This window comes from Dipodomys spectabilis, unplaced genomic scaffold (assembly GCF_019054845.1).
Source record: "Dipodomys spectabilis isolate Male_0828 unplaced genomic scaffold, ASM1905484v1 ptg000480l, whole genome shotgun sequence".
Classification (NCBI taxonomy): Eukaryota; Metazoa; Chordata; class Mammalia; order Rodentia; family Heteromyidae; genus Dipodomys; species Dipodomys spectabilis.
Genome location: NW_024871157.1, coordinates 1,740,597 through 1,755,025, shown reverse-complemented (window position 1 = coordinate 1,755,025; position 14,429 = coordinate 1,740,597). Strand labels below are relative to the sequence as shown.

General features: G+C 50.5%; 1 protein-coding gene across 2 annotated transcripts; it reads right to left on the bottom strand.

Annotated features, from left to right (window-relative positions):
* Positions 1-4,294: 4,294 nt before the first annotated feature.
* Morn3 (MORN repeat containing 3) lies at positions 4,295-13,029 on the bottom strand. Of its 2 annotated transcripts, XM_042668984.1 has the most exons (6): positions 12,559-13,029; positions 9,428-9,585; positions 6,944-7,103; positions 5,111-5,295; positions 4,846-4,934; positions 4,295-4,436 (listed from the first exon to the last, which is right to left on the bottom strand). In XM_042668984.1, exons 1-5 carry the CDS (start codon positions 12,701-12,703, stop codon positions 4,860-4,862), a joined length of 723 nt encoding a protein of 240 aa, XP_042524918.1. In that variant the 5' UTR covers positions 12,704-13,029; the 3' UTR covers positions 4,295-4,436; positions 4,846-4,859. The 2 variants fall into 2 exon arrangements, with proteins under 2 accessions (XP_042524918.1, XP_042524917.1); XM_042668983.1 differs by lacking the exon at positions 4,295-4,436 and having other exon boundaries at positions 4,638-4,934.
* Between the last annotated feature and the right edge of the window lie 1,400 nt (positions 13,030-14,429).

Below are 14,429 nucleotides of genomic sequence, written 5' to 3'. Positions count from 1 at the left end.
GGCGCTGTGGCTCAAGTGGTAGAGCGCTAGCCTTGAGCTGAAGAGCTGAGGGACAGCGCTCAGGCCCAGAGTTCAGGCCCCACAACCGGACCCAAAAAATAAATAAATAAACCAGATATGCTAGAGCTCATACCTATAATCCTAGCCACTCAGGAAGCTGAGATCTGAGGATGCAGTTTGAAACCAGCTCAGGCCGGAAAGTCTATGAGATTCTATCTCCAGTCAATCACAGAAAAAAACAGAATTGGCACTGTGGCTCAAGTGGTACAGTGCTATCCTTTAGCCAAAAGGAGTCCAGGGACAGTGCCCAGGCCCAGGACTAGCAAAAGAAAAAAGGTGTATAACTCAGTGGAAGAACATTTGCTTAGCACGTTCAAAAATTTACATTTAAATGTTCAGACATTTTTTTGTGGTGATGGCAAGAGGTCCTGGAGCTAGTTAAGCACTCTGAGACTGAGCTGCATTACCCAGACCCTCGCTAGTTTTTTATTTTTTTTATTTTTTATTTTTTTGTCGGTTGTGGGGCTTGAACTCTGGGCCTGAGCGCTGTCCCTCAGCTCTTCAGCTCAAGGCAAGCGCTCTACCACTTGAGCTACAGCGCCACTTCCGGTTTTCTGGTGGTTTATTGGAGATAGGAGTCTCACGGTCTTTCCTGTCTGGGCTGGCTTTGAACTGCGATCCTCAGATCTCAGCCTCCTGAGTAGCTAGGATTACAGGCGTGAGCCACCAGCGCCTGGCTTAGTTTTATTTTTTTGAGCCTACACCAAGGCTTGAACTAAGGTCCTTTCCTTTTCACTGTGCTTTTTGTTCATTACTACAGCTGAGCCACTGAAGCCATGCCTCCAGGCTGGCATTTTTGCTGGAAAGAGTCTCCTGCCTGGCCTGGCTTCAAACTACCATCCTCAGATCTCAGCCTCCTGAGCAGGCAGGATTACAGGTGTGAGCCACTGGCACCTAGTGGTATTAGAGTTTTAACTCCAGGCATTTATCACACAGACACTCCAACCCTACTAGGCATTTGATTTATTTTATCTATTTTTTGGTCGGTTGTGGGGCTTGAATTCTGGGCCTGGGTGCTGTCCCTCAGCTCTTCAGCTCAAGGCAAGCGCTCTACCACTTGAGCCACAGCGCCACTTCCAGTTTTCTGGTGGCTACTTGATAAGAGTCTCAAGGACTGGTCTGGGAAGGTGGCTCAGTGGTAGAGCGCTTGCCTTGTATGCATGAGGCCCTGGGTTCAATTCCTCAGCACCACATAAGCAAAAAGAAAAAAGCCAGAAGTGGCGCTGTGGCTCAAGTGGTAGAGCGCTAGCCTTGAGCTGAAGAGCTGAGGGACAGCGCCCAGGCCCAGAGTTCAGGCCCCACGACCAGACCCCCCTCAAAAAAAAAAAAAAGAATCTCAAGGACTTTCCTGCCTGGGCTGGCTTGGAACCATGATTCTCAGGTCTCAGCTTCCTTTGTAGCTAGGATTACAGGCATGAGCCACCAGTGTCTAGGCTTTAAGTTTTCATATTTTTAAGGCTTTGTGTGCTAGGGCTTGAACCCAAGGCCTCAAGCATACTAGGCAGGCATCCTATTGTAGCTGTAGGGTTGGGGTTTTTTGTTTTTATATTTGCTGGTCCGGGGACTTGAACTCAACTGGGCACTGTCCCTGAGCTGCTTATATACTTTTCTTCCTAGGCTGACTTCAAACTATGATCCTCAGATCCCGGCCTCCTGAGTAGCTAGAATTACAGGTAAAAGCCAACAGCACCCTAGTGGTTTTTATCCAAGAAAATGATCTGGGTAAAATAAAAGTGGGGTGGGGTCTAGTATTTGTCTCTCTTCCATCCTTCCATCTCCACCCTGTTGCCAGCTTGGGTAGACCTGGGCCCATGTGACACTTTTTCAAAGTCCCCAGATGTAGCTGGAATTATTTCTGGGCTATGACACTATATAGTTTTAGATTTTCTCTCCTCGGCTTGCCTGGACACAGTCAACAGCCTGCTTGTAGAACATAGATACCAAAGCATCCCTTCCTCCTGCCCCACCCCAGCATGTGGGGAGTCTGATTCAAGTTGGTTGGGGTGTGTCTGGAATCTATTTCTAATGAGCATCCCACGTGCTCACGTCTCAGCTGCTAAGACAAACCCTAGTTAAAGACATATCTGGGGACTGGGGTAAAGTTCAGTGGAAGAGTGCCTGCTTGGCACCTTCATGCGGCCTTGGGTTCCATCCCCAGCATTCAAATAATGGGCGAAACAAAAAAAAGTGCAGTCCTCTTTAATTTCAGCTTTCTATGTTGAATACAGAAGTTAATACATTCACATGGTTCCAAACACAACAAGGAAGGGCTGTTCTCCCCCGTTTCCAGGTCCCCAAGTTGGCCATTATTACCAGTTTATCGTCCCCATTTAGTGACATACATAAACAAGCCCACTTTCTCCCTCCATACACTTCTCCAAAACTAAGTGGTAGCCCTGCATGCTCACTCTTCTATACCTTAAGAACAGATAGATTCAAGTTCAGCCATGGTGTCAGCCTAGAGACTTACGACGCTCCCTGGGCCTCAGTTTCCTCTACAATGCCATAATAGGAAGACTCTTAGTGGGTTATGGGGGCATCATGGGAGAGGAGACAGATGAAGCTGCCAACTGGGCTAGTACAGAGTAAGCACCTAGCAACTGGAAATCCTGCCAGTGGCCTGGCCACTTCCTAGTGACAGGTATAGATGGGGCACCATGCACTGAGCCAGGCCACCATATTTGGTTTAGGGAGCAGAGAGAACCTCACTATACCGTCAGTGAGCCTTGTAGAGCCTTTTCTATGCACCAGGCTTTACAAGAAACAGGATCCCATGCTTTCCCTGCCATCGCTTAACCTTGAGTGAATAGCTCCTTTGTGGCATTTTTACATTTTAGCATTTTTAGCAGTATTCTTGCTCTCCCGCCACTAAATACCCACTGCAGCCATGACCAACTGGGACAACCAAAGGTGTCTCCAGACATTACCAAATGTCCCTTGGGCCCCCCCCCCACACACACACACACAATCACACCTGGTTTAAAACTACTGCTTAATTTCATCCATTACATTAACCAACCACGATAACCAGAAGCCTTGAGGTAATTCATATTACAAGACCGGATGCCTAGAGAACATAATGCCACCAAGGTTCCCAGCAACACTATCCTACTGATAGGCAAGCATTCCTCTTACCTCACAGGAATGCCAAGGAGAACATCATTCTGCAAAACTCTCCACAGTACCTGAATTCACAACCTTGACGCATTCTGTTGTATTTGGTAACAGCATACCTGTGGAGTCCCCTCTGTCCCATTTTACAGATGGAAAACTGAGACCACTTGCTTAGGGCTTCACTGTAAATCATGAGTTCTCACCAGGTGCTGGCTCATACTACTTGGGAGGCTGAGATCTGAGGATCTATGGTTCAAAACCAGCCAGGTGCTGGTGACTCACAGCTATAATCCTAGTTACGCAGGAGGCTGATATCTGAAGATCTCAAAGCCAGACCAGGCAAGAAAGTCTGTGAGACTTATCTCCAATCAACCACCAGAAAACGAAAAATGGCTCAAAGTGATAGATTGCTAACCTTGAGCAAAAAGAGCCCAGGGACAGTGCACAGGCCCTGAGTTCAAGCCACACGACGAACCAAACCAAAACAACAACAAACAAAACAGCTCAGGCTGGAAAGTCCATGAAAGACTTTTCCCCAATTAATCACAAAAAGCTGAAGTGGAGCTAATGGCTCAAGTGGTAGAGCTGCAGCCTGGAGCAAAAAAGCTCCAGGATAGCACCCAGGCCCTGAGTACAAACCCCAGTACCCGCTTGCGCGAGCACATGCACATGCACGCGCGCTCACACACACACACATGCATGCACGCACACACACAGGAGTTATCAGCCCCTAGGGAGCTTTATGAAAATCCAAGCCTCACCCCAGACAGATGGACATGGAATTGAGCACCTGCAAATTTGAGAGCTTCCATAGAATTCCAAGGTTTTGAGCTGAGAAGGTGGGCCTAGCTTAAATCTTGGCCAATGAGATGCAGATTTGATCTGTTCTTGGCTAGCTCAGAGATTAGAGACCTGGAGCCATCTACTCCACCCTGCCTGTGTCCTGGAAAACCCAGGTAGCTTCTGCCTGCCATCTTTCTGAGCCAACCTACCCCTGCTCAGCATGGGCCCTGGGTTCAGGCCACCAGACTGCTGCTTTATTCTTATGAGCTACGTCCAGTACAGGTCTTGGGATGAAGAGGTCTCCCCCCCCCTCCCCCGCAAGACTAGCTGAGGAGAGACGCACCTCACTAGCAAAGAATGACTTAGTGCTAGGACAAGTGAGGTACCATCCGAGGATGCCAAGGGCGTGCCCAGAGCTGCCCCACCGGTCTGAGCAGTCGGGTGACAAGGGCTTGAGGTTTCTCCTTCACCTTGGTGCGCTCTGCAGGGGGTGAGGATGATGGTAGAGTGGATTCCGAAGACACTGGATCTCTGCCCTTCCCCCAATGCCTCATGCCCACCTCAGGAGGAGCTATGGCTGCACTCTCTCCACTGGACAGTTGTGCCAATGGAGGCCTAGGACCCACTGCCTCGCTCAGGGCATTATGGGAGAGCAGACCACCTGATTCCACCTACTGCCTACCCTGGGAGGCACACCGTGCAAATGGGCAAATCTGGTGTGCACTGGTCTTCGGGGGACATCGATTTCAAGAGGAAGAACTAAGAAGGATCAGCTGGATCACAGGAGACAAGCCCTTTCTGGTCTTGCCCCCACAAGACTTTGGGGATCTATGTTGTTCCAAGTTCCAGAGCTACCTAGGCCTCATCAGAGGTGGCAAGTGTGCCCACCTCCTCACCAGGCATCATTGTTCTTCCTCTGTCTTCTTAAACGTAGCCAAGGCTTCCTCCAGCACACCGTCAGGATCTAGGAGTTTGATCTGGAGGGAAGTGGCAGGGCTTGGTTTGGGGAGCAGGAAGACTCTGCTCTCTTGAAGGGAATAGCCTACCTACAAACAGAACCTCCTCCCTTCCCTGGCCAGGTGAGGGGGGGGGAGGGGGGGACTGGTTCTTTCTTCCTGGGGGTATGGCTTCAGGGCCCTGGGAAGCAGCCCACCTCAGGAATGGGGAACTGGGTGGGCTCAGGAGCCTCTTCCCGGCCAAAGTCGATCATGGTGCCACACTTAGCCACATCATCCACCCAGAAGCCTTCAAACAGCTGGCCATGATCCAGGTGAAAGAAACGCCCAGGCCCATTCTTCATGCCTCTCTCCCAGAAGCCCTCGAAGCGGTTCCCATTCTCTGAGGAAAAGATAGGGACATAGGTGCTGGGCATACCAAACCAGCCGGGACTGACATGCTGGGCATATACCAGGTCTCCTTTGTGTACTAGCTGGTGAAATGGTCCTTGCTTGTCAGGCCTGTCCTTGTCAGTCTCCACTGGAAACATAAACCTCATCCAATCTCCCCATCACCCCAGAAGCCAAATTTTTTTCTTTTCTTTTCTTTTTTGTCAGTCATGGGGCTTGAACTCTGGGCTTGGGCGCTGTCCCTGCACTCTTCAGCTCAAGGCAAGTCCTCTACCGCTTGAGCCACAGTGCCACTTCCGGTTTTCTAGTGGTTTATTGGAGATAAGAGTCTCACGGACTTTCCTGCACGGGCTGGCTTTGAACCTCGATCCTCAGGTCTCAGCCTCCTGTAGCTAGGATTACAGGCGTGAGCCACTGGCGCCCGGCTCATTTTATTTTTTCATGGGTCCTTGAGCCTGCCGGGCAAGTGTTCTACCACTGAGCCACACTCCCAGCCCCCTCCCCAGCTCCTCTTTCTTCAAATGTCACCTCCTCAAGGAGGCATTCTTTGATTTCTCTGACCTTAGTAGACCCTACCTCCAACTCCTTTATTATACTTTTTTGTTTTCTAGTAATTCTATAGCTTTTTCTTTTTTTTTTTAAGACAGGTCTCCCTATGTATCCCAGCCCACATTCATGCCTCTACCTTTCCTGTGCAAGGATTATCAGCATGCACTATTTTTTTTTTTTTTTGGGGGGGTCTGGTCGTGGGGCCTGAACTCTGGGCTTGAGCACTGTCCCTCAGCTCTTCAGCTCAAGGCTAGCGCTCTACCACTTGAGCCACAGTGCCACTTCCAGCTTTTTTCTTTTTGCTTATGTGGTGCTGAGGAATCGAACCCAGGGCCTCAGGCATGCAAGGCAAGCGCTCTACCACTGAGCCAACTTCCCAGCCCCAGCATGCACTATTGAAGCAGGACTCCTTGGCATTTTTAACCATGTCTGAGAGCCTGGATGACTTTATCTTCCTGTGCCTCAGATAGTACAATCAAGATGATGAAAGCATCAGATTTATAGGATTGTTGGAGCTTGACTAGGGTCGGTATGATGGCTATTAGGACTGTAAGAAATTCTTCTGTTTTTGTTTCTTGTCAGTCATGGAGCTTGAACTCCTGGGGCCTGAGTGCTGTGCCTGATCTTATTGCTCAAGGCTAGCACTCTACTTCTTTGAACCACAGACCACTTCTGGTGTCAGGCTAACACTCTACTTCTTTGAACCACAGACCACTTCTGGTGTCTGGTTTTCTGGTGGTTCATTGGAGATAAATCTCACGGGGACTTTTCTGCCTGAGCTGGCTTTGAACCGCGATCCTCAGATCTCAGCCTCCTGAGTAGCTAGGATTACAGGCTTGAGCCACCAGCGCCCTGCTTGATTAGAGCATTTTTACCGCTCATGGAGAATCGCTTTGCCCGGGACGCGGTAATGAGTGTGCACCGTAGCCATGCCTGCCAACAAGTGTGGTCTCGAGAGCCGCGGGGGAGGTGGGAGCGGGCTAATAGAGGACCTGGGATGGGCGGGGCGATCAGGGATCGAGGGCGTGGTCTGCAGAATGGGGCGGGACAACTCCGTGTGGGCGTGGCCTTCTGGTGGGCGGGGCACTTACTGTGTCGCAGCATGCCCTCCCCTTCGTGCTTGTCCTTGCTCCACTGGCCCTCGTAGATGTCGCCGTTGCCATAGTACACGCGGCCCCACCCGCTGCGCTGGTTGTCACGCCACTCACCCTCATAGTACTCATTGGGGCCAAAAAACTGAATTCCATAGCCCTGAAAAGCACGAAGGCGCCCTGTTCACGACCTCCTGCACCCCCAGGAGGGCCGATCTCCCCAGGCCCCGCCCCACTCCACCCCCACGCCCCACCCCAGCCTCCTGAGCCTCCGCCCTCCCGAGGACCAGCACCACGTCCTGAGTGATCCCATCCATCTGCTACAGCCCCCATCGGTTCCCCTTCCCCTCAGGTCCCCTCCTCTCACGCCTGCTCCCATGCACTCACCAGAGAGCAGCCGGTGTGTGTGTGTGTGTGTGTGTGTGTGTGTGTGTGCGCGCGCGCGCACGCACACACGCGCGCTGGGGCTTAAACTCGGGGCATCTATGTTTGCTGAGCAACTTGCTCTACCACTTGAGCTATGCCCCCAACCCCTTTTGACTTTAATTATTTTTCCTACAGAATCTGCATTTCTGCCACAGGCTGGACACAGACTGGGATCCTTCCCTCTACCTATGCTTCCCAAGTCATAGGGATTACAGGCATTGATGGTACCTGGCCCAGAAGGCTCTTTTCTTGTTGGTGGTGGTGGTCCTGGATATTGAACTCTGGGCCTGGGCACCGTCCTTGAGCTCTTCAGCTCAAGGCTAGCACTCTACCACTTGAGCCACAGCGCCACTTCCAGCTTTTTCTGTTTATGTGGTGCTGAGGAATCAAACCCAGGGCCTCAGGCATGCGGGGCAAGCACTCTACCACTGAGCTACCTTCCCAGCCCCTCAGAAGGATCTTTAATAGCTCCAGTAGTCACATTTGCCTCTGACACACATCCAACTCTGATTTGACCCTGCTGTGGTCATGCTGTCTCTGAGCTCCCACACTGGGTGACCATCACCAGGAATCAGGGACTGCTGGAGATCACACCTCTGGCAGGATCAGTTTAGGAGCCCTAATCTACTCCTCAATATCCTGACCGCGAAGCCCCCACTACTTTCCTCCTTCCATCCTTCCCTCCCTCCAAACAGCATTTTGCTGTTCAGCTGTTTGATATCTCATTGCTATTTGCCACCAATCCTCCTTTTACTATTTCTCCCTGGCTAACTCCTAGGATATTTTGGGGTCACTTCCTACAGGAAGCCAGCCCTATAATCTTTAGGCTGTCCTTAATGACATTACTTTGGATACCACAGGAAAACTACTATCGTAATTCCACATTATATTAGTGTGGGATCAATTTTCCCACTGGCTGATAAATAATTTGGCAGCAAGGCACAAGAAATCTTGGGCTCAGCTGCATGCCAGCTGTGTGACTCCAGGGCAAGTACTTCACCTCTGAGGGCTTGCTTTTATATCCATAAAATGGGATGGTGATTATGCTAAATTGTTGTAAAAGTTAATTCAAGTATCACATGCGCATTCTGGGCGCACAACAGAAACTGCTCAGAAGCAATACAGTTATTCTTCTCAGTCTGGATGGACAAGGGTAAGGCTTCATCCAAGTGGGTAAGAGTAACTTGAGGGGATCTGTGCTTACCATAGGTGTTTGGGGGCTAGGACCTGCCTCTGGCTGGGTTCAACTCTCTCCCTTCCTCTCTTGTTCTCTCTTGTTCTTTTTTGGGGGGTCTGGTCGTGGGGCCTGAACTCTGGGCCTGGGCGCTGTCCCTCAGCTCTACAGCACAAGGCTAGCGCTCTACCACTTGAGGCACAGCACCACTTCTGGCTTTTTTCTTTTTGCTTATGTGGTGCTGAGGAATCGATCCCAGGGCCTCAGGCATGCAAGGCAAGCACTCTACCACTGAGCCACCTTTCCAGACCAGGATTTTGGTTTTTAAATTTTTAATTTTTTTGGGGGGGGGGACAGGGTCATGCTACATAGCCCAGGCTGGCCTGGAACTCACCCTTCTTGGTTTTCCCAGTGTTAGGATTATAGACTCTGCCAACCATGCCTGGCTACTTTCCCATTTTACCCAATAGAAGGTGGGGTGGGGATGGGTTGGCGGGGGGAGGCTTCTGGGAAAGGAATGCCTGGGGAAAGAAAGCCAGGAAATGAGGGAAGAGGGTGGAGGAGAACTCACTCCACAGCCTGCTGCCTTCTTGTGGCCATAGGTTACACAGGCTCCTCCCTGGGCCCCACTACTCTTGCTTCTTATTTCCTTGGTTTTGTTCTGAGAAGCCTTGACAATTCCTCCACCCTTCCTTTCCAACCTGCCCCGGGAGCTGGGCCTTCTAACACACATATGAATGTCTCCCTTACACACATACAACATGGATGTACATTCTCTCTCTCTGTCAGCTCCTTTTCTTGCTCCCTCCCTCCCTCCCTCCCTTCCTCCAGCAGAAACAGGCTGTCAACCCTGCCCCTGGAAGGGCATGCTGGAAAGCACTCACCGATTTCTTACCACCTGTCCACCAACCACAGTAGACTCTCTTGTACTTTCCTGTCTCTGGATCTGGAAGGCTGAGGGTGCCATAGCCATCTCTCTTCCCCAATTTCCAGTCCCCTTCGTAGATGGCTCCATTCTTCTTCCAGACCTGTGTTCCTTTCCCTGGTGACACACAGAGGTGAGCCAACACCTCAGACACAGTCAGTTTAGGCTGGAGGCCAAGTTCCTGCCCAGGCCTCAGGGACCCCCTACAGGGGGTCTGAGCTCCATCTTTAGGAGCATTCCATAAGGAGCAATTTTCCAACCCACTGCCCTAAAGCCTGATACCAATTAGAAATCACCAAAAACACCACCCAGTAATCCTAACTACTCAGGAAGCTGAGATCTGAAAATTGCAATTTTTTTTTTTGGTTGTGGGGCCTGAATTCTGGGCCTGGGTGCTCTCAGTTCTTTTTTTTGTGTGTGTGTGGGGGGGGGGGCGCGTTGGTTGTGGGGCTTGAACTCTGGGCTTGGGCACTGTCCCTGCACTCTTGAGCTCAAGGCCAGTGCTCTACCGCTTGAACCACAGTGCCACTTCCGGTTTTCGAGTGGTTTATTGGAGATAAGAGTCTCACAGACTTGGGGCTGGGAAGGTGGCTCAGTGGTAGAGCACTTGCCTTGTATGCCTGATTCCTCAGCACCATATAAGCAAAAAGAAAAAAAGCCCGAAGTGGCGCTCTGGCTCAAGTGGTAGAGCACTAGCCTTGAGCTGAAGAGCTGAGGGACATCACCCAGGCCCAGAGTTCAGGCCCCACGACCGGACCCAAAAAAAAAAAGAGTCTCACAGACTTTCCTGCATAGGCTGGCTTTGAACCTCAATCCTCAAGTCTCAGCTCCTGAGTAGCTAGGATTACAGGCCTGAGCCACCGGCGCCCGGCTTGATGCCCATCAGTTCTTTAACTCAAGGCTAGAGCTCTTCCACTTGAGCCACAGCACCACTTCTGGCTTTTTCTGCTTAGGTGGTGCTGAGGAATCGAACCCAGGGCCTCATGCATATAAGGCAAGCACTCTACCACTGAACCACCTTCCCAGCCCCTGAGGATTGCAATTTGAAGCCAGTTCTGGGTAAAAAGTTTTAGAGACTTTCTAGTTATCTCCAATTTTGAATTATCCAATTTTCTTAATTATCTCCAATTAAGCAACAACTACAAAAACAAGCCAGAAGTGTAGCTGTGGTTCAAGTAGTAGAGTTCTAGCCTTGAGCAACAAATCTCAGGGGAAAGCCTGAGTTTAAGTTCCAAGACCAACACACACACACACACACACACACACACACACACACACACACACACACGTGTGTATACATATATATATATATGTATGTATGTATGTATGTATATAGCTGCGCCAGTGGCTCATGCCTGTAATCCTAGCTACTCAGGAGGCTGAGATCTGAGGATCGCGGTTCAAAGCCAGCCCAGACAGGAAAGTTCAAGACACTTATCTCCAATTAACCACCAAAAAAAGAGAAGTGGAGCTGTGGCTCAGAGTGGTAGGGCTCAGAATTGAGGGGAAAAGCTCAGGGACAGCGCCCAGGGCCTGAGTTCAAGCTCCACAACCCACAGAAAATAAGTCATTTCTTCTTCCCTATGGCAACACTGAGAAAGGCATCACCACTGCCTCCAGCATTTTTTTGCTCGTCTGTAGAAAAGGAATCTTGACCCTGGTTAGATAGGAGAGCATGTGACTGGGCTGGCTAGTCGGAGTCTTTTTCTTGGGAGACTGATGGATTGACTGCTGATTAGCAGTTCCAGGGAGGGGATCAAACGAGGGCCTGGAATGTATGTGCCAGACAAGCACGCTAGCACTGAGCTATAACCCCAGCTCTTGGATTATTTTTTTTTTTGAGGAAGGACAGTTTTATTATTTTCATGTACAGAGAAATCAACATTGCACACTTAGCCCAGCTTCATGGCCAGCTCCTTAGCCTTTGCCTTTTCCAGCTTGGCAATTCGAGCCACAGATTTTGGACCCAGGACATTGCCTCCCCAGTGATGGCGGATCTCATCATATCTGTCATTGTAATTGGTAAAGCTTTTGGATTTTTGTTGGGGCTTGAACTGTGGGCCTGGGCGCTGTCCTTCAGCTCTTTAGCTCAAAATGAGCACTCTACCACATTAGCCATAAAGCCATTTCCGGTTTTCTGGTAGCTAATTGGAGATAAGAGTCTCCTGGAGGGGCTGGGAAGGTGGCTCAGTGGTAGAGCGCTTGCCTTGCATGCCTGAGGCCCTGGGTTCGATTCCTCAGCACCACATAAGCAAAAAGAAAAAAGCCGGAAGTGGTGCTGTGGCTCAAGTGGAAGAGCGCTAGCCTTGTGCTGAAGAGCTGAGGGACAGTGCCCAGGCCCAGAGTTCAGGCCCCATGACCGGACCCAAAAAAAAAAAAAAAAAAGAGTCTCATGGACTTTCCTGCCTGGGCTGGCTCTGAACTGTGATCCCCAGATCTCAGCCTCCTGAGTAGATAGGATGACAGCCATGAGCCACGAGTGCCTGGCTTGGATTTTTAAAAAGTAGAGCCAAGTGGGGCTAGGAAGGTGGCTCAGTGGTAGAATGCTTGCCTTGCATGCATGAGGCCCTGGGTTCAATTCTTCAGCACCACATAAGCAGAAAAAAGCCAGAAGTGGTGCTGTGGCTCAAGGAGTAGAACTCTAGTCTTGAGCTGAAGAGCTGAGGGACAGCGCCCCGGCCCAAAGTTCAAGACCCAGGACCAGCAAAAAAAAAAAAAAGGGGCTGGGAAGGTGGCTCAGTGGTAGAGCACTTGCCTTACATGCCTGAGGCCCTGGGTTTGATTCCTCAGCACCACATATGCAAAAAGAAAAAAGCCAGAAGTGACGCTGTGGCTCAAGTGGTAGAGCGCTAGCCTTGAGCTGAAGAGCTGAGGGACAGCGTCCAGGCCCAGAGTTCAGGCCCCACAACTGGACCCAAAAAAAAAAAAAAAAAAGTAGAGCCAGGTGCTTGTGTCCCATTTCTTGGGGGGGAGGAGGGGGCATTTAAGCTTCTAATTAGCTCTGGGACCCTGCTCCTCTGGCCCTATCACTAATGGCTCCAGTCCCTCACTGGCTGCCTCCTGCTCCATCTGACCTCCAGCCCTGCTTACCATGTTTTTGGTTGTCCTTCCACTCGCCCACATAATAATCTCCATTCACAGCATACACCTTGTGCCGCAGTCCATTCCTAAGAGTCTTCTGGTCCCATTCCTTCCACAGTGGCTCTGACTTTTTTGGACATTTGGTGACTGGCATGTTGGCTGTTTCTGTGGGGCCAGAGGGTGCTGGCAGAAAGGTAAGAACATGAGGAGCTGAGTGTATCCCGCGGAATGCTGGGATCCTGTGGGCTTCATGGAGAGGTGGCTGGGTTCAAGTGGGGTGAGTCCTGTGGGTGAGTCATGCATGTTCTGAGTCCCTGGGCCAGATGATCAGACCTGGGTGGGAATCCTTTTGTGCTGGACTGATGATGATGATGACCCTGGCCTGGCCCTATCCTTGCCTGTTCCTGGGGCCTCTGTGCCAGGGGTCTGATGGCACAATTGCTTAGGAACCCGGGGAAACCAGAAGGAACCCAGGGTTTATGATGGCATTGGGGAGAAGCTGGTTCCATAGTTTCATGTTGGCTGTCTAGAATGAATGATAAATCTAGGGGCTGGCTCCAAGTCTGGAAGAGCTCAGGGAGAAGGACTGGGGGTTGAGTGAGGGTGTGGCCCTGTCTGTCTAAGGGCTGCCTTGTGCTGTGGCCCACTTGGGCCTACCTCACCTGTCTAGTGATAAAGCTTAGAGACTGCCTTGGGGGTGGGAGGGTATTGTAGCTAGTAAGAGACCCTACCTTTTTTTTTTTTTTTTTTTTTTTTTGATCCTTGGGCTTGAACTCTAGGTCTGGGCACTGTCCTTGACCTTTTCCCTCAAGGCTAGTTAGTACTCTACCACCTTGAGCCACATCTCCATTTCTGGTTTTCTGGTGGTTCATTGGAGAAAAGGGTCTCATGGACTTTCTTGCAGGACTTGCTTCGAACCACAATCCTCTGATCTCAGCCTCTTGAGTAGCTAGGATTACAGGTATGAGCCAACAGCGCCCAGCTTGAGCCCACCAAGTAAAGAGACTGCCTCAAGGGTGATTAGCAGTCCTGGTTCTCCAGGACTGACTGCAGGGTTTCCTAGGACCTCAGATGCTCAATGCGAAACTGAAGCAGTCTGGGAAGACTGTGACTGTTAGTCATACTTCTTCCTGTCCCTGGTTTGGTTTCTCCACTGGATCTGGCTTTCCTGCCTGTGGAATTGCAGAGGCATGCAGGGTGATTCAGGATTTCCCCCCAGTGTCTGCATTCATCGATCCCCAGACCTCCTGTGCACAGCACACCTTCATGTCCATCTGTGTGTCTTCATGGAGTGACAACAGTCCTCTCCAAATCCTGGGTATCCTGTCCCCCCCACCCTCCACTCAATAAATATAACTTTTAGCTAGGCACCAGTGGCTCACGCCTGTAATCCTAGCTACTCATGAGGCTGAGATCTGAGGATCATGGTTCAAAACCAGCCCTGGGAGAAAAGTCTGTAAGACTTTTTTTTTTTTTTTTTTGGGGGGGGGGCCTGGTCATGTGGCCTGAACTCTGGGCCTGGGCGCTGTCCCTCAGCTCTTCAGCTCAAGGCTAGCGCTCTACCACTTGAGGAACAGCGCCACTTCTGGCTTTTTCTTTTTGCTTATATGGTGCTGAGGAATCGAACCCAGGGCCTCATGCATGCAAGGCAAGCGCTCTACCACTGAGCCACCTTCCCAGCCCCTGTAAGACTCTTATCTCTAATTAACCACCAGAAAACCGAAAATGGCGCTGTGGCTCAAGTGATAGAATGCTAGTCTTGAGCTGAAGAGCTGAGGGACAGTGCTCAGGCCCAGAATTCAAGCCTCACCACTGACAAAAAATAAACTAAACAATAAAACATTTATTTATTTGTTGTTGATTTTTCTTTTTTTGTCGGT

Excerpts from the sequence above, each read along its gene's own strand:
- Morn3 (XM_042668984.1), bottom strand. The coding sequence starts at position 12,703 with ATGCCAGTCACCAAATGTCCAAAAAAGTCAGAGCCACTGTGGAAGGAA. Across the intron at positions 7,104-9,427 it reads GGACAGGTGGTAAGAAATCG|GGCTATGGAATTCAGTTTTT; the intron begins GTGAGTGCTTTC and ends CGTGCTTTTCAG. Across the intron at positions 5,296-6,943 it reads GGAGGGCATGCTGCGACACA|AGAATGGGAACCGCTTCGAG; the intron begins GTAAGTGCCCCG and ends TCTTTTCCTCAG.